Genomic DNA, 22136 nt, shown 5'->3' with positions numbered 1-22136 from the left:
CTGAGGGTGGACTGCATGCAGGGCACCGCTGCATCTGAGACATTCCAGATCACAGAAAACACGGAAGTAATCTGTGCATCCTGGGGTGCTGCAGGTCATGGGGGACTGTGCTTCCCCTGCTCTCCTGCCCACTGCCCCAAGGTCAGGGTGGGTTCACTACCACTGTAGTCTGGCTGCTGGGTTGTTTCAAAGCCCAGCTCAGGACTGCCAAACCAGAAAGTTTCCAGGTACACCATGGGCCTTTGGATGCCACGGAGGTCTAAATAAAGTATTTTAAGACCCACTCTGCAAAATGCTTGTGTCCAGCTCCAGGAAACCTGGCTGCTTTTTATGGTATCTAAATCAGCAGTTTCCTGCTGATGCCAGCACTGCATTTCTGCGTGTGTCTAATTGTGTAAAACAACAGAGCTTGGCAGAGTCACGCCAACTAGGGAGGAGCTGGGTTTCACACTGAAGTTTTTTCTCTCTTTTTCCCTTTTCCTTCTTAAATAACCCCATTTGGGCCTCCAATAAAAAACCAAAACATCTGGTGCTGGGTATTTGGCTGCTGAGAAGCAGCTCCTGCTGAGCTGAAAAGCACAGCAGCGATGCAGGGATTCCTGGTATGGATCAGTAACACTTAAGGTTACATTCAGGCATTATCCCTGTCCCTCCTGGCCTTTGAATATATGGACTGAGGACACTGAAGGAGCTGTGGTGCTCGATGCCAGCACGCAGGTAAATCATGCAAGTCAGTAAAAAGTCAATTGAATCAGTAAAGAGTCCTTCAAGCCTGATTTATTGATGCTCTCATGTAAGATCTCAGCAGTGTAAGATGCTGCTGTGAGAAAGAGATGAATCAGTAAATCACAGGAGCATGGTGGGTGTTGGATGAGTGGGGAGAACCCTTTTGCAGGGCCACCTCAAGCCCTGGATGAGCCCCCCAGCATGGCTCAGGGCTGTTCCCCTTCCCAGGCCAGCAGTGAGGCCAAGCCTCTGCCTGCCCAGCCTGCTAGGTTTGCATGAAGAGATGGAAATTGGTCCTGGTAAACTCCTGGTGGATGCTGTCAAGTAAGTTGTCCGAGTCCTGGGGAACATCTGAGAGGACCTGCTGCCCTGGGATGCAGCTCTGCTCCGGGGTGTAGGTAAATGTGAAGGAGCTGGAGTAGATGAGGCCATCGTCCCTGATCAGCAGGAGCGGGACCGTGATGGGATATCGCAGCCACCTCCAGTCACTGCCAAAGGCAGAGACATCTGGGACAACACACACAAGGGACTTGGGGCTCCTGGCAACAGTGCAGGGGAGGAAAATATGCATTAATGGAGGAAGGTCCTATGCAGGAGCAGCCAGCAGAGAGTGACTGTACTTCTCCTCCATCCTGGAGCTCAGTGTGAAGCCTTCAGCCAGCTTCCTCTCTCCTCCCAGTCTTTCATTCCTCTCTGCCAGGGTTGCTTGGCTGTTTACAGTTCCCTAAAATCCCTGTTGTCCCCCACCCATGGCTATCCCCAGACTGCAGCCAGGGCAGAGAGCAGGCAGCAGACTCATCCCTGTCTCTGCTTGCGGTGCTCCTGCTTGCTCCTGCAGGATAGGCAGTGCAAGTGTCCCTGTCCCCAAGGTCTGCAGCCACATCCCTCCAAGATCTGCTCAGCACAGCCCACACCTGGCTGCTGTTCCCTGCCTTCTGCCCAGCTCCCTTATCCATGTTACCTGTACATTGTCTCTGCTTCCACATCTCCAAACCAGACCTTGAGGCGTGCATGGAAATACTCGCCCTGCACCTCCAGCATGGCCACGTCCCCGCCGCCAGTGAGCTGTGACGGGCAGAGAGTGTGGCAGGGTTATGTGACACAGTGAGCCAGACTCCTTCTCCCACAGGATGCTCTGCCTGTGCATCTCATTCCCACAGCATCCCAAAACGGGGAGATGCCACAGGGGCACAGGGCTCAGGAGGCACGAGGCAGGCAGGTGACACAGAGCCCGTGGCTGTGCCTACCTGCAGGGCAGCGATGAGTGGCACGGGGCTGACGGGCTCACGGACACAGGCCAGGCTCTCACTGAAGGTGTATTCCACAGTCTCTGTGCTGATGATGGTCCAGCACGAGCCGTCATTCAGCAGCTCCCGGTTGGCTTCCTTTGGGCAGGGAGATGCCTGTGGAGAGTGTCAGAGCTCCAAACACACTGCAGTGGAGATGGTGGGGAATGGGGCTGGGATGCCTGGCTTCTGCCCTCAGTGTCTTGGTTCCAGAAAGTGACTGCTTTGCTCACGGAGAAATGGGGATAATTATTCCTTTCCAAAGACCTCATTTTCAGTGTCCCCACCAAAGCTTTGCCATGATTGTGGCTTTAGTTTGGATGCAACAGCCCTCCCAGTGACACGTTCCCCAGCCTGATGCAACACGGGACTTTGGAGAGATGACAGCAAGGGGTCCTCACCTGCTCCTGCAGTGCCATACCTGGAACTGGATCACTTTGTCTGTGGAGAGACACAGGTACATGCGGTCGCTGCCTTGGAACTGGAAGGCACACTTGTGGAGCTGGGAGATGGGCTCATCCACGTCCAGCATGGCGTACTGCTTCATCACCTTCCGGATGATCTGCGGGCGGCAGCATCCCCGGCATGGCACCGCCGCTCGGAGCCGTGGAGCCGCTCTGCGTGCCTGCAGCACGGGGATGGAGCTTACCAGGGGCGGCAGGGTGACACCGGTGGCCGTGCAGACCAGCTGGACCACGGAGCCGTAGCGGATGTACCCTTCCCGCAGCGGGAACTCGCTCCGGCTGCAGCGCTCGTCCGCTGGCCGGGAAGGAGAGAGGCAGAGTCAGGGCCCGGGGAGCAGGTTAACCTTGCCAGGCACAAGTGTGGCCGTGCTCCCGCTGCTTTCTTGCTGCCTTCTCTGCTCTGCCTGTGCTCGCTGCATGGAGAGGCCACCATTCCCTGGGAACCCAGCATGGGAGAGCAGGGCAGGGATGCGGTACCTTGCAGGGACACTGCTGGAAGCAGCGTGGGCAGGAATACTGCTGGGCAGTCACTTGCTTGGATTTGTGAACCTCCAGACCAGTACAGCTCTTGCTGCCCTGGTCACTGCCCCTTTGCCCTCAAAGCCAGCGGGAAACACCCAGAGACACACCAGGAATGCCAGTCAGAGGTGAGACTGAGCTGGATTCCTGCATTCCCATGCCTTTTGCCCCCAAGAAGGAGAGCCATGGCTGGAGGCAGGCAGCCCTGGGATGGTGGCATCAGTGTCCCCTGAGGGTCCTTACCCAGGTGGAGGGTGAAGGCTGCCCACTGCTTGGCACTGGCGATGAAGGCTCCCCCCTCCACGGACAGGTACCGGGTGCTGACGGTCTGGGAGCGCAGGCGGTTGAAGAGGGACACTTTGGAGCCTGAGGAGATGCACACTGTGGGGAGGCAGCTGGGTTAGTGCTTGCCAGGACTGAATGATGGCTCTGTCAAGCCCAGCGAGGACAATCCCTGGTTCCTGGGGTACCTACCCTGGCAGCAGCCAACACCCTCCCCGCTGCCTTCCTCTCTGCATGAGCAGTGTGGTGTGGCACACTGGCATCGGCACATTACACCTCGTGGTGGGTCATTTGGAAATGAGACATCACTGTGTCACATACATCCTCTTTTGGGAGTTCCCACGGGCTTTGGGTCCAGCCTGGACCACTCCAGAGCCAAGCTGTGAGCAGAGAGCATCCCATCCTGGGCTGGCACCCAGCTCCCTCCCCACAGAGCCATTCGTGTACTCACGGTCCGTGTTCTTCAGCGACTGCTTCTTCTGCGAGGGCTTGGAGATGACCTTGATGAGTTTGCTGTGGAAGGTGCCGATCTCCTGCCCGTTGCTGAAGAAGAGCTTCAGGACCAGGCGGAAATGCTTGCGCTTGTCCGTGTCCGAGATGTACAGGGCCTTGGCACAGCTGAACCCCTGCCAAGGGCACAGAGGGGCTGCCAGCAGCTCCAGCCCAGCCCCACCAGCCATGCTCACCCTCCTCACCACCCCACGAGGATATAATAGCTCCCTTTCAACAAGCTCCGGGTTCATTTAAAGGGAGAAATGACCAGAGATGTTATTACAGGTGGAATGAAGAGCTGGGGATCGGCAGAGACTTTATTTACACTGGGGGTAGAGTATTCCTTATGGAAATGAATGTTCATGTGTGATTTATCCCACATTACATGAGAAATCACCCTGGGTTTATGGTTTCCCCCATCCTGGCCGATGTGCTGTGCCCTAGCAGCAAGGCAAGCACTGCGGACAAAGGCTCTTTCTGTGAGGTTCCTGGCCTGCCTCAGACCCCGTGCTCTTCAGGGACCCCAGATAATGCTTTTTCTCCTTTTTTCCCCCTCCAGTCAAAAGATGCCAGAGTTCTGCTGAAGCTTTTGAACTTTGGGATCAACAGCATCTCTTTTTTTAGCTGTTTATCTGCAAATGAGGGACGAGACTTTCATTTTGTGACAAGCAGCAGTGCTGCTCATCAGGACGAAGAGCCAGGGCTCAGGGAGCTGTGCAGATTTCAGCAGCCACAGGGCTGTTGACCTGAAAAGATGGTTCCAGAGGAAGATGGGGATCTTTGGGCTGCCTGGACTGCTGCACATGCCACAAAGGGCTGGCAGAGTGGGAGTGGGGATTTATGGCTAGGAAGAAAGAACTGTGACATCCCGAGAATGGGGAGGGTGTGACATCCCAGGGTGTGGGGTGATGCTGGTGACAGCCCAGCCTCTGCAAGAGGGGAATCCCCCAGCCCCAGGGCTTTACCTTTGCATCTGGCTGCTCCTCAAAGCTGAGCTTCTGGGTCTCCATCAGGCTGCTGCCCATGCTGTCCAGCCCCATGTACCCACACACCCGAAATCCAGCCTCTCCCAGGTCCCTGGCTGGAAGAGACAAGGGGAAGCACCTTCCAGACCCCTGCACAGGCTCAGCTTTGCCAGGACTGGAGCATGGCCAAGCTCCAGCCCTCCTTGGGTCTGGATTTCAGGGGGCTCAAGCTTGAGCAGGAAAGGAGTTTGGGGGCCCAAACCCAACATAAACAGACTCGCTGCTCCCTTTGCAGAGGCAGAGGGCAGCTCTCCATGGTGCAGGAAGAGAGGGAGGAGAGGTCCAGGGCTGCTGCCCAGTGCTCACCTTTTATCTGCTCCTGCTTTAACTTCCATCCTGGCCCACTCAGGTAAACACAAGGTGGGGGGCAGAAAAACCTGCAGAGACAAGAGGGCATTTTCTCACCGCCCTTCAGCACCCTGGAAAAGTGCTTGGGACTGGCTGGATGTCTGTGCTGAGAGCAGAGACCTTCACTGGGAATCACCAGCACTGGGGGCAACCCCGCACCCCGGGGGGAACATGGAGCTGGGCGAGGGGCTGGGAGCCTCTGCCCTGCACAGCCTCCAGTGCCTGGTTCCAGCCTCAACAGCTGCCACATCTGGTGGTGCTGCTGGTGGCCATGGTCCCACCAGTGACAGGATGGCCCTGGGGTGGCAGGACAGGGACCCTGGCACCCGCAGCTCCAGCTCCACCAAAGACAGGGAGCGATCAGACCCTGCCTCTATCTGACTGCCATGTGGGAGTTTCAGCAGGCTGGGAACAGAGTTTGCATTCACAATCAGTTTTGGAGCCCAGTGCAAATAAATCTATAGCCAGGAGTTTGGAAACCCATTTTCCTGTGTTTTATTTGGGTTTCCACTGTCTTTGCGCTTGTGTGAATGGTGTAAATTCATCCTCTATTGATACTGGGTAAAGCACTAGCAGAGAAATCACCATTGTAGGGGGTTGGGTATTTTGGAGCCCTAAAGTTCTGGATACAGGTTTACTTAAACAACTCATCCACAGCACAGGCCCCTGGCTCCCACTGTTAAGGAAAATGGCAGCAGTACCTTCAAACTTTAACCAGGGAGCTCTGTGCAGGTTTTCTCTCCCTTTTCAGACCTGGCATCTGATTTTCACATTCATCCCTTGCACGGGGCCAGGAGCAGAGGAAAGAGGCAGTAATGAGGCTCCCTCCTGGCTGGAAGATTCTGTCCTGAAATAACTTTTTTACCTGTGGACCAGCAGCCCCTGGCAGGAGATTGGATGTGGTGGGAACTTTGTAGGCACAGCCAGCCCATCCCAGAGCTGTCTCCTGGGGTTGCTGGGGTCTGGGTGGTTACACCTTGGAGGCTGAGCTCGTCACCTCATAGCTATTCCATACTCAGTAATAACGGAGGAGTATTTATATCACAAGGATTAATGGAGGATTAATTACATTGCAGTGCCGCAGTCTGACATCACTGCCAGGGAGTGGCAATTTTGGAGATTCAAGCCAGAACCTCAAGGTGTTTTTGCAGTGTGGGAAGGATTTTCAAAAATAGCAGCTTTTTGGAGACCACTGGTGTTGAAGGAAGCACCCCAGTCCCTGCTGTGGCCGTGCAGATTTTAAGACAAGGGTTAGAGGACAGTTGGAACACAGGCCTTTCCTTCCTGGGGGGTGAGATTTGAATAGAGTCTTGACTTCTTTTACTTCGTCTTTCTTTCCTGCTCCACAGAAAGAACCTAACCACTGGGAATGTCTAACTGGGATGGATGCAGGTTGGAGCTAATACCTTTCTTATGTTATTGAATTAATGGAGACTAAATGGTGGCTTTGGATGCAAAGACATCATGAGTGAATGCAGAGAAGATATGTCAAATGATTTGCTTAACAGCTTAGATCAGCAAAATCCAGCAAGGCTGAAATCAAGCCTTAGGTAGCTGGGTTTAGAAGTGGCTGTCAGGGAAGCTGGAAGTATCTCCCACCTTTTTTCATTGCCATAGGACTTCTGTGCGACTTTGGCGTGCAGGATCAGCACGGTCTGGTCTGCTGGCAGCTGCAGGTACCTCCGCACGCTGTCCTGGAGCAGGCTGGCTTGGTACGGGTTGGATCTACAAGACAGAATTTCCCTGGCACTGTGGCACCAGAGCCAGCTCCCTCCATGTCTGGGCTGATGGGGTGGGAAGGGTGGAAAGGCTTTCCCATCAGAAAGCACTGCAGCTCAGCTGCTCTAAGAATGGGGCTGGCATTGAAAAATAGAAAGTTTGGATAATGGAATAACTGCTTCATCAGTTTGCCACTGAACACACACAGGGCATTTCTAAGACTTCCCGTCCCATGCAATGGTGGCTGTGCTCTAACTGATTATTAATTTGTTTTTCCACCTGATGTACTTGTTGCTGTATGGCTTTTGGGTGGGTTGGGAAGCGATGCTGCTGAGCTGTGAGTGCAGCTGGGGAGCTGCCGTGTGAGGTGGAGTCACTCATTGGCTTCGGCAAGGGGTGTTGGGTGAAAATAGCTGCATTTTTCTCTGAGACCTAAGAAGTAGGTGGTTCTGCTGATTGTTTCTGCTCTATTAACTAGAAGGAGTTCCCAAGCACCTGGCATTCAACTCTGCTAACTCGGTAGGTTGGGTGTTAACCAGCTGGAGAGAGGTGAGATGGGTCCAAGATGCCCTGCTCTGCCACCTGGGACATGTGTGCAAGGACTGGGGAGTGCAAGGACTGGGGAGTGCAAGGACTGGGGAGTGCAAGGACTGGGGAGTGCAAGGGGGGACAGCTCTGGGACGTTCTATGGTGCTGGCTTGCCTTCAGAGGAGGTGAGACCACTCGCTGAACAACACCAGTTCCTGCCCTGCTGAAAGCCCCTAAACCCCCCGAGTTTGGGACAGGAGCATTCCCTGAGTTTGGGATATTTGACTGGATAAGATGAAACCAGAGGAGAAGGAGGAGGAGATGGCTGTGTAGGAGTCTCTTCTTGGCACATTTGTCAGTGTGGCCACTGGGAACATTGCTTCTACCAAGGGGACCCAGCCTGGCTGGTGATGAGTCTCCTGTCAGAGACAGAGGTAAAGCAGAATACAGAGAAAGCTGTGGAGCCCCAGCCCCAGTGGAAAACACATCGCAGAGTAACTGTGAGAGAGCATCTGGGGGCTGTGGGCAGCACTGGGGGTGGCTCAGAGGAGAAGGGGTGACAGTCGGGACATCAGCTACAGCCACCCAATAGGAATTTGCAAGAGGGGTGCAGGGAAGCATTCCCATTAAACACAGTCTCTCTTCCTCTTAAATGGACTAGAAATGGAGAAAAGTTGAGAGCATAAATGATCAAATGTGTGTGGAGAGGTCAGTCTGGTCCTGCCATCTCCCCAAGGCAGGCTCCTCGTGGTGAGCTCCTCTGGGCTCAGAAGCCAGAGCAAGCTCCCAGGGAAAGAAGCTGCAAGCAGTCATCCCAAGCAACCTTCTAGAGGAGTTTGCCTGCCAACTCTTCTTCCCAGTGCAATCGAAAAGCTTTTCCCCTTACAGCTTTTAGCACCCATGTTGCAATTCACTTTAAACACGTACCACTTCAGTTCCAGCTTTCCCAGCTTTGGATGGAGCTGATGCTCTCCTGTTGTATGAGGAAGAAAAACACATATCCCATAGAAGCAAATATTTACCCAGTGTCTTCTGTGAACAGTGCCATGGGGACCTGACACTTTCACTGCATGGATGTGCTCTGTTTGGTTACTAGAGGGGCGATATAATCTCCTGCCCTCCTCGTTCCCAGTTCTTTATCCCAGATGTGTTAACTGGATCACTGGTAAACATAAATCAACAAAGCCCTGCTAGAATCAGATTTACAGCCAGGGCCAGTGTCAGTGTCACCCACAGCATTAACTGCTGCTCTGTGCCTGGAAAATGAAAGTTTTATGGCCATTCCTGACTGCAGAGCCCAGGCTGCCACCAGGCTCTGCTCTTGTGGCAGCCCCAGAGGTGCTGCCAGCACAGGGCTCTGGGCTTAGCCCTGGCTCACCCCACAGCACTCATGGCAAGGCAGGATGAGCTCCTTTGCCAAGCTGTACCTGTTCCCTCCATCGTGGTGCTGGGAGACTCCTGCTCCAGCACACTGAAGCTGAGCTTTATCAACCAGCATCCCACCAGTGGCTGCTCCAGGGTGGGTCTCTTAGTCTTGCTGAAAAGTTTCACTCCAGTCTTTAGCCAATGAATAGTTTATATCTTTGCACAGCCAAAGAGATCCCATAAGAAAGTTATTTAATCTTTTTCCATAATGGCAATCTGCAGCTGTTTCACTCCTCTGCTGCCAAGCAATGGTGTGATTTCAGCTTTGATCTGCCTTTGCTATTTTTCCCTTCATATAAAAGCACTGTTTGGGAATCTCTCAGCAAAACTCTGGGTTGTTTTTTTTTTATTTGTTTGTTTGTTTTGTTTTGGTTTTTTTTCAGAACAACTGATTATGATTTGGATAAATGTGGAAATGTATCAAGGAAATTTGCCTGACCCTGGATACTCTTTTACACTAATGCAACACACTGTTAAATGAGTACTGAACCTTGCTGGCTCTGTTCAGGAGCATTTCACCCTCAGTTTGTCAGAGACAGCGGGCACACAGCAGGGAAGAACCAGGCTGGGTGTGTGAATTTTTTCCTGGTGAGTCTCATCGTTCAGTGTGCTGTGTAAAATTAGGAGTATAGCTTCGGGTTCTTGTGTCTCAGCTGCAGAATCACATGCTCCATCCCTGTTAGTGCCACCAACGCAGTCACCAGTGCCCATCCACATGGCTTGAGGGCTCCTCTGCCATCAACCCCTTGGCAAAGTACGGAACTGCCTGGTACAGAGGCCAGGCAGTGGCAGGGAGTGCTCAGGAGCAAATTGCCTAAACCTGTGGATTAAGACATGTGCTGACAGCGTGGGCAGCAGCAACGCCTGCTCTGCAGAGCCTCCTGCAGCACTGGCTCAGGGCAGGGCCAGGCTTGTGCAGGTATCACTGCTCCTTGCCATCCCTACGTAATTCCAGAGGCACGTGGGTCGCTGCCTGGAGCTCATTAAAGAGCCTTCTGGAACAGTTACCCACATGCTACCTGAAGTGGGAATGTGCATGCCAAAGGCAGGTAAACAGATGGGAGCTCTGCAGATTTGATGTCCAGCTGGAGGAACAACTACTTAGAAACTTGGCTTTCTTTTCTTTGTCCGTTCTCTGCGGCTCTTGCCTTCCAAATATTGGGGCTAAATCGTGCCAGTGATGCACTTCTGAGCAGTGCTTGCCACTCTGCCCACAGAGGCGACCACCCAGCATCCATCATCTGGTTTAAATTTATCTTCAGAGAGTCAAAGGGCTATTGCTAAGGCAGCTCACTATACCCACTTGGCTCCTTCTGGCACCTACAGCCTCCTCAGGGTTACAGAGAATTATTCACTCCTTCTGACATTTATTATATTAAATTATTAAAATGCTTTGGTTGTAGTGCAGTGTTAGTTCAGTGTCATGTTAGCAGCACCACACGGGCTGGGCTCTTACAGCTCTCACTAAAAGCTGCCTTTTCAGAGCCAGAGGTCTTGGCTGGGGCTCGGCTGCTCTCCACACAGTTGGGCATTATGTACAAGAAGGGAGGGGGAGCGAGGGGGGATCCACCACCCTTCTCCTACACTGATTTCTGTAAGCCTTTCCCCTTCCCTGCTCAGCCTGGCACCACTTACCAAGGCTTTTCCTTTGCTTTAGGTCAGGATGTGCCTCAGGAGAGGATGTGAGTGTATTTGTGGTGCATCTCTACCCTGGTGCTTGAGGTGGGAGAGACCCAGGGTACCCCAGGGGATTTGCAAGCCCTGGCTGGGTTGCTGTGCCCTCTCCCATGGGAAATGAAGCAGAAAAGGAGGAGTGCTCTGTGTCCTTCCCACAGGAGACACACAGCTGGACCACCTTGCAAAGGGCTGTTTCATGTGGGCACACAGGGAACCCAGGCAGGCGCCGAGAGGCTTTGGTAGGGTTGGACCCCACAGCCCCGTTGCTGACTTTAGGAGAGCTGATGTTTAACACCACAGCTGAAAATTATCCCTTTCCCTCCCAGCAGCAAGTGTTTAGGGGCATCACTCGGTGCTTTGTCCTGATTCCAGCTGGGGAATGCTGCTCCCTGTGTGGGACATACCCTGCTCCACACATCACCTTCTGTGTGCGCACCCCTGGGCAACCGCAGGAGGAGGAAAAAGCGCTTTACAAGCACTGGGAGAAGCAAACTGCCCTCTGCCCTGCTCCTTTTCAGTTCAGTGAGCTCCACCAGCCCAGCCTGCTGAGGAAGGGATCTGATATATTTGGTCCCCTGGGAATGAAAGTACTCTGGAGACCAAAATACAATCCTGGCAGCTATTGTTTAGAAACTGGGTCTTCAAATCACCTCTTTATACAGGAACTGTAACACACAGTAACTGTGTCCCCAAGCGCAGGTAGCACTGAATTGAAGTGCAGAGATTTAATTTGCTGCTTTCCCCCCAAAAAAGGAGCTGTGGTTTGCCTTGCTCAGGACACAGCTGCCCTGAAGCTTGCTGGGGACTTGCTGCCATAGAGGGCAATTGTGCTTCTCTCAGTTTGGGGAAACCAAACATCCTAATAAAAAATATCCATTTTAGAGGTCTGGGTTATATTTTGTGCAGATCAGGGGAGAAAACGCCTGCACTGCTCTTGGGTATGGACTCAATGCAATGTTTATGCAAAAGGAAAAGCCATTAGAAATCACAGAAATGAGAAGCCTGCTGTTTCTGGCTTCCCTCATTTTTCAATACCTCCTTTAATCCAGACCAACCCAACCCACAGCCCTTGTATATGCATGGGTATTTATAAATCCTGTATTTTCCTCACTGCACACACAAGTGAAATTCAGCCTTTTCTAGGCCTGGGGGATTTATCAACCACACCAAGGGCAAACAGCAGCTGAGAGCAGGAAGCACGAAAAGCCAGTGGCAGTGGGGCCAGCCAGGGTGGGCACCCCAGCAGCACCAACACCCCCAAAATGCCCAAGTTTGATAAAGCAGTATTGGCACATCTGCTAGAAAATTCAGACAGTGAGGGTGATTAACTGAAGTCTCCTTTCTCTGTTCCTCATGTGCAGAGAGGAAGGGAAGTGCTGTTAAAGTGCTGCAACACAATCCTATAAAGCACTGAAGGAGGTTCCTGCCACCACCAGACTGATCTAGGTGCTGGGAGAGGTGGAGAACCAGGAAGGTTCTATTCCAGGGTTTCTAAGAAGCCTCTGCTGATGATCTCCAATGCACATCAATTGACCTTCTTGATGGAAGCTTAACCTGAGACTCGAGAGCCCTCCAAGCTCTGGTCTGCAGTTTCCTGGTTCAAACTCACCTCCCCACACTGCAACCACTATCTGATGATGTTCCTAAACTTCCAGGACACTCTAGGTAAAATGGATATTCAGTTTAGGCTCTCCTTATTCCATGCACTTTTATGTTTATGGGGGTCCCAGGTGCACTCCCCCAGCATGGAAAGATGCAATAAAAGGGAAGAAAAAAAATAAAAAAATAAATACAAAACAAAGAATAAAAGCAAAACGAGAAAAAAAATAGAAGCAAGAAAAACAGAAAAAGATAAAAAGGAAAAATAAAATAAAACAAATTTAAAATTAAGAAAGAAAAACAAAGGAGTAAAAAAAAGGAAAAATTGAGGAAAATAAAGGAAAAAAAGGGGAAATAAAACACTAAAAGCAGCAGGGCCCTCCACACCCGTGAGCCCAAGGCCATCCCGGGCCGCGCACCCTTCGGTGCCGGCTCCACCTGCGCGCAGCTCCCGCGGGGCAGGAGGGACCCCCGAGTCCGCCCCGCCGGCACAGGCGGCGGGACCCCCCCGCTGCCAGCGCTGCCCCGGGGCCGGGCCGTGCCCGCCCCGCCGCCCCCCCGCTCCCCCGCCCCGTTAAATGCCGCTGGGGCCCCGCCGCCTCCGCCGCTGCCGCCCCGCACCGCCCGCAGCCGTACCTGAGCCAGCAGCGCGGCGGGGAGCGGCTCCGCGGCCCGCACGGCTGGGGAACGGGCTCCGAGCCTGCGGGAAGGGACAGCACAGGGTCAGGAGGCTGCCGGTGAGTCCGGTCCCCATCCCGGTCCCCATCCCGATCCTGATCCCCATCCCGGTCCCGGTCCCCATCCCGATCCCGATCCCCATCCCGGTCCCCATCCCGGTCCCCATCCCGATCCCGGTCCCCATCCCGGTCCCCATCCCGATCCCGATCCCAGTCCCGGTCCCCATCCCGGTCCCCATCCCGATCCTGATCCCCATCCCGGTCCCCATCCCGGTCCCCATCCCGATCCTGATCCCCATCCCGGTCCCCATCCCGGTCCCAGTCCCGGTCCCGAGCGCTGCCGCGGAGATTGTCAGCCTCCGAGGGGTCTTTTCCTTGGAGCGGGTCTGGCAGGAAGGGGAGCGGCGATCCCGGGCGTCAGGAGCAGAACGCGAAAGCCGGGAGGAGGGGAAGAGCACAACCTTTGCCGCAAAGGATTTTTCCTCCCATCTGCGGGCTGGAGCCTCCCCGACCCCCGGCCGCACGCTGCAGCGGTGCCGGGGTGTGTTGGGTCCCGCAGCCGGGACATGGAAGCCGCTCGGTCCCTCGGTGCTGGGTGAGCGATGTGAACTCCTCTGCGCTGCCTGCCCTGCTCACCTTTCGCCTACCTCGGGCAGGTCCCTGCTTATACAAGCGAGGATCTCTTAGCAGAGAATAATAAGGTCTGGTACACCTGGGCAAGGCGTACTGAGCAACAGGAGATTGAGATCCTGCAGAAAGATAAGCTCAGAAGTGTACCCTAAGTTTGTTATGCACCGTTTCTGCACGACTGGAAAATTGGGTCTGTGTATACTCGTTTGCACAAGCAATCACTCCCCTTCAGCTTTTCATTCCAACTGTTTCACAGGATAAAATTAGCTTTGGGCACTTCTGTTCCGAGCAATTACATGGGAAAACTTGTTTGGAAAATGAGATTATTCTGCACTCATGGTGTTTGTGTGGCGGCGCAGTCGTGCGAGCCGAGCGGAGCTGAGCAGATACAGGGTGGAGATGCTCTGTTGGGGGTTTGCCCCTGGTTCTGCAGGGTTCTCTCCTTTGCCGTGGTGCAGACAGCTCTGAATCCATCCAGGAGGCAGGCTGCAGGGTGGGAACCGGTGTGGATGAGGAGGCTGGCAGGGAAATGGGGCTGTGGAAGCCACCACATGTGTGCAGTGGGACCGAGGGGAGCAGGGGTCCATGACAGGGGCCTGTTCTCAGCCCCAACTCTGAGATGAGGGCTTTGCCTCTTTTGCCTAAACACACTGGATTTTTGCTTCACTTAAACCCAGATTATTTATAAAGTTATTATGAAGTTCTCCCTTTTGGACCCTTCCCTTTGGGACCCTCTGTAGTATTTCTTGATAGTTAAGATTTCATTTTTATTTTTTCAAGGACAGGAGCAATTATTCCCAGGCATTGAGTGTGCAGGTTCTCAACAACAAGTAGAAACTTCATTTCACAAGCAGATTCTTGTGATCTCTGCAGGAATTCATTAGATTGCTGTTGATATCAGCAAAAAGCTGTGTGTGGGGAAATCTCTCAGATCTCAGCCCTGATATTTGCCATGTATGAGTATGGATAAACTCAGCCTCATCCGAAATGCAAATTCCCATCTGGGAATCACACGACAGATCTTGGAGTTTGCAGTAAAACAACACTTCTCATTGAAGCAGGCAGGGTTTTGCTGCACCCAACGGGAAAAAGCTGTTGTTGATTTTTGTGGAAGTTGTAACTTTCGTTTGTTGTTGAAGAATTAAAGAAACCGTGTGTGCTGAGTGCAGGATGGGCTCGGGAGCTGCCCTGCTTGGCGGCCGCAGCAAACAGAGGAGCTGTGGCCAACAAGGCAGCCTGTTGTAGGCAATCTGTGGTCACAGAAGATGTTTGTGCTCTGATTGCTCATAACATAGCGTTTCCCTTGAGGTTGGCATTAGGGGTTAAAGGTTTTCAAGAGAAGTCTTTGTTTAAACATCTATAAAGTTTCCAATAGGGGCCCCTTTGTTCGCTCTGGAGCAGCGTGCCTGCCTTGTTAAAAACTCAGTGCTCATAAAATGCCATTTACAAATGCCTGATGAATAGGGCTGAAACATGGAGGGGAGATAAGTAGCATTTGTACCTACACACACAGGGGGCTTACAGACAAGCCCTACCCTGAGTGAATAAATGGGACCTAGAAAAAACATGGGAAAAAAAAATAAATAAAAAAATAGATGGAGTGGTGCTCATAAAGAAATTTATAAAAGTCAGCTTCTCCCCCTGCAGCACTTGGGCTCCTTCATGCCAGATGTCTCCTCCAGCCGAGCCAGGAGGCTGAGTGGCTCCTGTCATACCTCTTAGCAATTGTGTTTTCTCTACTTTGGGCCCAAACAGTAGCAAATTGAGCACTTGGGCTCCATCAGGAGCTCATGCAGCTGCCATAAGGGCTCCACTGCTCTGCTGGGCACGGGGACCCTGACTCCAGTGCTCTCCATTGCATGCTGTGGGCTGGTGAGCATCTCCCCTGCGTAGATACTCACAGCACAGATGTACCTTTAGGTGCCAGGTAATGTTTTCAACTCTCAGAAGGCTTTGGTTCTCTCCTGTCTTGGCTAAATAGAAAGGGTTTTAAAGCAGCTCTGTTAAAGGAGGAGAGGGTAGAGGTGTGTGCTCAGGAGACTCTAGGGACTGGTTCACAGTGATGGCAGCATTTCCAGGTGGGATGCTCCAGACTGCTGTGTCTTACCCTGTGCCTGAATTTTTCATGGTTCTCACACAGCTTGTCCTTCCTGACGTTTTTAACTTGAGTTAGAATCCATCTTTCCCACCAATATTCTGTGTTTGTCATCTGCAAATTTCTGATCCTCTCACCCTGCAAGCCTCTGTTTGCACACGTGGGTCCATCCCTAGCCTGGTCCCTCTGGTACCCCTCAGGGAAATCCATAGGGCTCAGCTGTTGTTCCTTGCAGGGAGGTGGCACTTGGTTTCTCTCCAGGCTTCAGAATTTTTCTCTCTGGGCTGTGCTGTGCTTTGCCAATGTGTAAGTTCAGGAGTCCCTGAGTGCAGCCTGTGGACCCATAGGAGTCCTTGGTCTATGGCAGGAACCAGTGGGAGCAGATCTGTTCACAGCAGAGATAACCCTCTGTACAGGAGTCTCTGTCTGGGCTGGAAAATTAGGCAAACTCCACACATGGAAAAACACTGCCTTTAGGAATTCACAGCTCGTACACCTGCAGCTGGACTTGGACTTTCCTGCTCCTCAGTGTGGGCAGAAGGGAGGCCACAGCCCACTGTGCTGCTGGGGAAGCTCTTCTCTGGTGCATCTCCTGCACCCCAGCCCCAGGACAGCAGATCTCCTGCTGCCAGAGGGATGTGGAAGCTGTGAAGTTAGGTGTGAGACATTTCCTGTGCCACCTTTGAGGTTCTCCCTGTGAAAAGTTTGCTTTTCTGTTCTGAGGAGGGACAGAAAGTCCCCGTGTGCCTTTCTGCAGCTGCTAAATGCTTCTCACTTTCTGCTATTTCAATTAAACACACAGCAGGATGGGTAGGATAAAGGGGAGAGGCACAAGAATATTCTCCTGGCGTGTTTTCTTATGCCAACACATTGAGTCACATTTCTAGAGTGAGAAATATGATATAAAGATTTAGAGAAGGAGGTCAGGCAATGAATCTATGATTGCTGGGCTGGAATAGCAGGCGGTCTCTGTGGTTGTCTGTGCCATGTAAACTTCCTGGAGGTCAGCTGGGGATAGTGGTCTGAGCAGATCTGGGAGACAGATGTCCTGCTAGTAACTATCAATCTCATACCAGCTCTGCCACACCAGGAGCTCAGCTGACAAATTCTGCACCAGCCCAGTAGCTGATCTGAGCCATGACTCTTTTCCTTTGTGGTTGAACATGCATATTTCTGGGGGAAAAAAAATGCTCTCTAACACCTTCCTCCCAAAACAAGAGCTTGGGCAATGGATTGCTGTGACAGCTTCTGGATGGCCAGGACATCCTTCTCTCCAAAGTTAGAAGTCTCTTGGTCCAGCTCAGCTGTCCTCCAAGGACCTGCTTGCAGAAGAGCATTTGCTCTTTAAGGAGAGTCAGTAAGGTGGGTCTGTCTTCTGTTGATCACTCTTCATCAAAATCAGAGTTTTCTGGTTTTGTTGAAAATAGCAGTGAGGAGATGGGCTGAGTTTGCCTGTTGAGCAGCTCAGGGGACAAGTGTAGCCTAAAGGTCTTGAGTGGGACAGAGAGGAAGAGGGAAATGGCACCAGCAGTCCTGAAACAGGAGCCATCTCTGACATGATTAGTTGAACAAGGAGATTTGGCAGATGTGTTTTCCTCTAGCTGTGTTTTCCCCTTGGCTAGATCTTTAACATTTTAATTTGCAAGTGAATGTGGTTTTTATTCATGGCAGCTGTTGCAGAAGCAGCCCAGGTACAGCTTGTTTCAGTGCAGGGCTGTCTGGACAAGAGGCTTTCCTGCCAGGTGAGTGGCAGAGCACTGGGAGGTCTCTCAGAGACAGACTGATGGCAGAGAAAGACCCCGTGTGCTGTTGTGGAGAACATCTAGAAGGGGATGCTCTGTCCATTGCTACACCCAGCATTTCCTTCCCAAGGGGATTTCAAATGTCATCACAGTATAAACCTGCCAGGACTCGTACGAGTCCATGAGCTGTGAGTCAAAAACATCTGTCACTGCAAATGGACCTGGTCAAAAAACCCTTCTTCCTCCTGCCCTCCCTGTGAGTATACAGGAGCAGGTCCCATAAAATGGGGAATAGGCTTTTGTGGGGAGCAAGCAGAGCAAAAGAGAAGTTCCTTCTGCATCCAGCAAGGTTTTCCTGTTACAGCACTGCTTCTGATTTGCTCCTGTTGGGTTTGGAGCCTTGATGTGGGAGAGACACAGCCTTGTTTTTCAAGCAATGTGTCCTTCCAGGTGGCACTTGGCCCAGTAAAGAGTTGTAACCAGAGAGCTCTGCAATGTCCTGGAAAGAGTCAGCTCTGGTTCTCCCACATGTGTTTGTGAAAAACCAAGGACACATCAGTCCTTAAATGAGGGGGAAAAACCCCCTTTTGGGCTGGAAATTCATGCCATTTCCATGGTCTTGATGTGCTTGTGGTTCCTGAGTCTTCCTTGCTCTAAAAACTGCATTGCTGCCCTCTCTGCTGGGATTTTCCTTTTGTTACCCAGCTGCTGGCGGGAAGAACACTGAGATTTTGGAGCTGTGATTGAGTGTAAGGTCAATGCTGCCTGTAAAATGGTCCTGAGGGTGGATTCAGTGTTTGTGAGCAGCAGAGGTAGAGCTGAGAGCTGGGCATCTGCAAGCAGAGAGCACCTCGAGATTGGGGATTATGTTGGCATAAACCAACCTTTGGGCAGCTCTCCAGGAGAGGGTGGATCCAGCTCCAGGGCTGTCCTGGGCCTCATCCTTTCACACTGCTTGCAGGTCTTGCAAATACATGGACTATGTGCCAGCAATTCATCCATGTTTGTACAACAAATTTTGGCATTGAGAGGTGCCTCCAGGATGATGTAAGCTGTCTGCATCTCTCCAGGTAGCTCTGGTTGCTTCATTGTCCCCTGGGGCAAGACACACATCAGTCTTCCTCCCTTGGTCCCACATGCATTTTTGGGCAGCCTTTCTCTCAGGCATGGACTGGAAGGAAGATGACTTGCAGTCCTCCTGAGGACATCATAATTTTTCTCCCCATCCTCCAGCCTGAGGATGCTCTTGCTGTCTTTCTGCTGTTGTCCTGGCAGAACTCAGGTGTCCTAAGAGAAAGGACTCAGGGCTGGGACTCCTGGCCATATTTTGATTGGGTTTTTTGAGACTTTCATCAAATAACACTGATGGAATTGAATTTCTCAAAACTGCCTGGTTGTGTCTCTGCAAAGAAAAGCTCTGCAGAGCAAAGGAGGGTGCATGAAGAGGCAGATGAGGAGGGTGAATTTCAACAACATTATGTCTAGGACTGCTCTACCATTGGCCAAGGTTTCCAGCACAGAAATAGGTGCTGGTAGCACATGTGGCATCAGTGCCCTGCACCTTGCCACGTGTGCCTGGATTGGTTGTGTGTGCCTCCTCCTGTGCACAGCCCTGCTGCGTGGGACAGCCCTCTGGCTTGGCTGGTGCTTGCTCACAGCTCCCAGCTCTTCCCCACTCCTTGCAACTCATGGTGATCCCTTGTCCTGACTTCTTGCAGGGTCTGGAGCCAGCATGGCTCCACAGCCTTGGTCCACAACCTGCTTTCCTCCTTTTGACACTAGTGTTGGGGCTTTTCCTGGGCTGTGAATGCACTTCTACCTCTCCCTTCTCCATCTGCTTCATCCCCTCTACAGTTCAGTACGGAAAGCTCCTATCCCTGTAACAGCAAGGAGGGCAGGGAGCTGCCATCATTCCTCACCCTGCTCCCTGCCATGCCCTGTCCTTTGGCTTTGCCCAAGGCAGGGTGTGCCCAGGTCCAACCTGCCACCATCTGGATGAACCAGAAAGGGAATATTCAGAGCATTTCTGTTAACCTGTAGCCAGGAGAGAGCTGCCAAGGAGGCCACGCTGAAACCTGAAGCGGCTGTTTTTCCTGAGACTCAGCATTTGGCAGGGAGAGCAGACGGACAAGTGGTGGAGCAGGGAGGGATGCAATTGCCCTGGAGAGCTGCATTGCTGGTGGAGGTGCCCAGGAAAGGTGTGCTGGCTTACCTGTTTGTCTCTGGAGATCCATCTCCATGTCCTCCTTGGCTGAGATCAGGTGTAGAGTCAAGAGGAGGGGACCCTTCTGTCCTTACATGTGGCTCTCCCCTTGGTCACCCTCCTTGCATCACATACTGAGCATCTCCTTCAGCAGTGAAAAGCAACAACTGTTTCTCCCATTGAGAAACATCAGGAATGGTCCAAGTGTCCCTCTCAGCTCATCTGCAGGGTTTGGCTGAGCCAGCCCAGGCAGCAGCACTCACCTTGCCTGGACGTTTTTTCCTTTATAGCTCAGTGTTATCTCAAGGTCTCTGGCGCTGCAGCCGGCGCTGTGTTTGCCTTGCCCCGCAGCACCTGCCTGCCAGCCGCTCGCTTCCCACCCATCTCCCTCCCACTCCTGCACGGGCCTGGAGGGGGTGGGGTGTGATTCTTCCCGGGGTGAGGAGCCCCTCCATAGGGGTGCAAGTCAGCCCCAGGGAAGTGAGGGTAGAGGGAAGTTGCCAAGCGTGGGATGGTGGGGGAGATACTGGGGGACATCTGTCCCATCATCTTTGCTTCCCCATCCCTTTGCTGCTGGGGTAGGACTGGGCATTAAATTGGATCAGGGACCAGGACGCTGTCCCAGCCTGGTCTCTGCTGCCAGGACCAGCATATGACCGAGCTGCCATGCCCTGCCCAGTCCAGGCAGCATCAGCCCTTCCAGCTGTGGGGAGAGCCAAGACTTCATCCAAAAGCTGAGATGCTGTTAAAAATAGATCAGTCGTGAACTGGTTTTCTCCTTCTTGGTTCCTGGCCCGACAGCTCATTCCTCCCTCTGTGCTGTCTTTGAAACTCCCTGGATGCTGTGAGACACAGGCTCCATAGCAGCCTGCCTCTGCAGGGAGGTGTGGAGAGAAGAGAGCTGCAGAAATGTTCTAGGAGACATAGCTGTCCCAGAAATATTTAGTGGTTTATGAGTGCTTTCTCCCAGGAAAAAAAAAAACAGCTCTGGAAAAGGAATCTGCTAAATAAATGGAGAAGAAAAGCTGGGAGAGGAGCACTGTTTGCCTCCCTGCTTGCATGTGGTGAGGGGACACAGGTGTCTGAGCAATCCTGGCCACAAAGCAAAGCTCACCTCTGTGCCCTGGGAAAGCCCTGTCAGGCTGCTGTCCCTGCTCGTCCCCTCAGCCAGAGCATTCCCACTGCTCCTTCCCCTGCAGGGTTCTGCAGGAGCTCCTGGCACTGCCAGAGAGTCACTGTGTCCCAGCCTGGTCCCTCCAGGGACAGGCCACGTCTCTCACTTTGAGGAGGGCATTCTGGATCCCAGTATCCTCTTGTACCCCTTTTCTGTCCTCCTAATTCTTTAATATAGTTTTCCAGGTGTGAACAGTGAGTCTCGAGACAGTTTTAAGATGCAGCTGTGAAACCTATTATCAATGTCCCTGCTATCAAAGACATGGTGTTCAGGGCTGCACGTAACCACTGAGCAATTAAACAGCAACCCTGGTGATGAATGACAGCTGAGACCTCCTGGGGCTAAATAAATACTGGCTGATAACTACCGATAAAATGAATTTTTGTGTGTTTTTTCTTAAAAGCACCCTTCCAGTATTTGTGCCCAGTCCCGGCATTGCATATCTCCTGGGGAGAGTCACATTATCTGTGGCATTTCCATCCCTAGCACCTCGGGTTTCCAACCACAGCTGTAATAAAAATAAACTAAATCCATATCCCTGCAGGAGCCAGGAAAGGCAAGGCAAGGCAGCACAACACAGAGATGGGCATGGAGGGAGAGAGTGACAAGCTGAGGTTTTGAGTAACAAGTTTAAATATCTTTTTTCCACCCAATGAACCCACTTTAAAGACATGAAAAATCTGTTGGGGTGCAGAGTATCCCTTGGAAAAACCTTTAGGAATGGAGCTGCAGAGTGCTGGTGGCAGAGTGGTGGGGACCCCAAGGTGCTGTGAAGGACAGCAGCAGGCTGGCAGTGCTTCACCCAGCACCTGCCTGGGGGAGGAGGTGTGAGCCCACCTGTACAGACCCCCTTACACACTCTACCTGCAGAGACTCCTGCTCTCCCAAAGGAGTCTGGAAACAGGCAGAGAATGGAGCTTCTTGGAAAAATTATCTTTGTCAGTGACTTTGAGAGACTTCTGAGCAGGTTTTGTCCGTGCTGGTGTTTCATCTGGGGGCTTCTCTTCCTGTGCAGGAGTATCAGGAGGGCTGGGGCTCTGCACCCCTGCGTGCAGCTTTCCCACTCTCCACTGGCTGCAGAGAACAGCCACACAGTCAGGGAAAAAGCATTTGGCTGAACACCCCATCTGCCTGGTGTGCAAGTGAAAATAAGGCTTGTCCAATGGCCAGCTCCACCCAGAGCAGAAAATCAGACCCTTTGGCAGAGTGTTGCTACTGTAATGAAATTGAGCTGTGCTGAGACTGCCAGTCCTTGGAACAGGAAAGATTCCATGGGGTTCAGAGAAGTTTGGGGATGGATCTGTCAAAACTGTTGCTGTTTAGGGGACACCCATCACAGGAGAATGTTGCCCTGTGGCTGAGCTCACCCTCAGCACTGAGTGCACCTTGTCTTCTCCCTGCAGCACATCCTTCCAGCACTGGAGCTGTGTGGTCTCGCAGAGCCATGATGAAGCTCCTGCCTGTTGTCCCTCTCCTCCTGCTTCTCCTGACAACACTGGAAGCCAGACCCAAATCTGCAGGTGAG

At 52.5% G+C, this 22136-nt stretch overlaps 2 protein-coding genes across 4 annotated transcripts in view; one reads left to right on the top strand and one right to left on the bottom strand.

The window, feature by feature from the left end:
- Window positions 1–22136, top strand: part of MATN4 (matrilin 4) — a 38468-nt gene that overhangs the window by 8029 nt on the left and 8303 nt on the right. For 2 of the 3 annotated variants that reach the window (XR_015276969.1, XM_086852815.1), the window contains exon 2: window positions 22015–22131. Coding sequence is in view for 2 of the 3 variants with exons in the window: in XM_086852815.1 (XP_086708941.1) it covers window positions 22056–22131 (76 nt within the window). In the remaining variant the exon portion in view is untranslated. Of the gene's footprint in view, window positions 1–12658; window positions 12828–22014; window positions 22132–22136 lie in introns of those variants that run through there. The other variant, XM_086852816.1, reaches the window with a different exon arrangement.
- RBPJL (recombination signal binding protein for immunoglobulin kappa J region like) lies at window positions 763–19684 on the bottom strand. The gene is made up of 12 exons (XM_086852817.1): window positions 19447–19684; window positions 12727–12790; window positions 6742–6867; window positions 5101–5171; window positions 4735–4850; window positions 3729–3903; window positions 3239–3376; window positions 2662–2771; window positions 2434–2574; window positions 1974–2129; window positions 1688–1791; window positions 763–1265 (listed from the first exon to the last, which is right to left on the bottom strand). Exons 1-12 carry the CDS (start codon window positions 19472–19474, stop codon window positions 992–994), a joined length of 1503 nt encoding a protein of 500 aa, XP_086708943.1. The 5' UTR covers window positions 19475–19684; the 3' UTR covers window positions 763–991.

The sequence above is a fragment of the Cyanistes caeruleus genome, chromosome 16, assembly GCF_971803275.1.
Source record: "Cyanistes caeruleus chromosome 16, bCyaCae1.hap1.1, whole genome shotgun sequence".
Classification (NCBI taxonomy): Eukaryota; Metazoa; Chordata; class Aves; order Passeriformes; family Paridae; genus Cyanistes; species Cyanistes caeruleus.
This window is presented reverse-complemented; position numbering and strand designations above follow the sequence as displayed.

Excerpts from the sequence above, each read along its gene's own strand:
- RBPJL (XM_086852817.1), bottom strand. The coding sequence starts at position 19,474 with ATGGAGATGGATCTCCAGAGACAAACAG. Across the intron at positions 4,851-5,100 it reads AAAGCAGGAGCAGATAAAAG|CCAGGGACCTGGGAGAGGCT; the intron begins GTGAGCACTGGG and ends TGTCTCTTCCAG. Across the intron at positions 3,377-3,728 it reads GTCGCTGAAGAACACGGACC|TGTGCATCTCCTCAGGCTCC; the intron begins GTGAGTACACGA and ends GCCTCCCCACAG.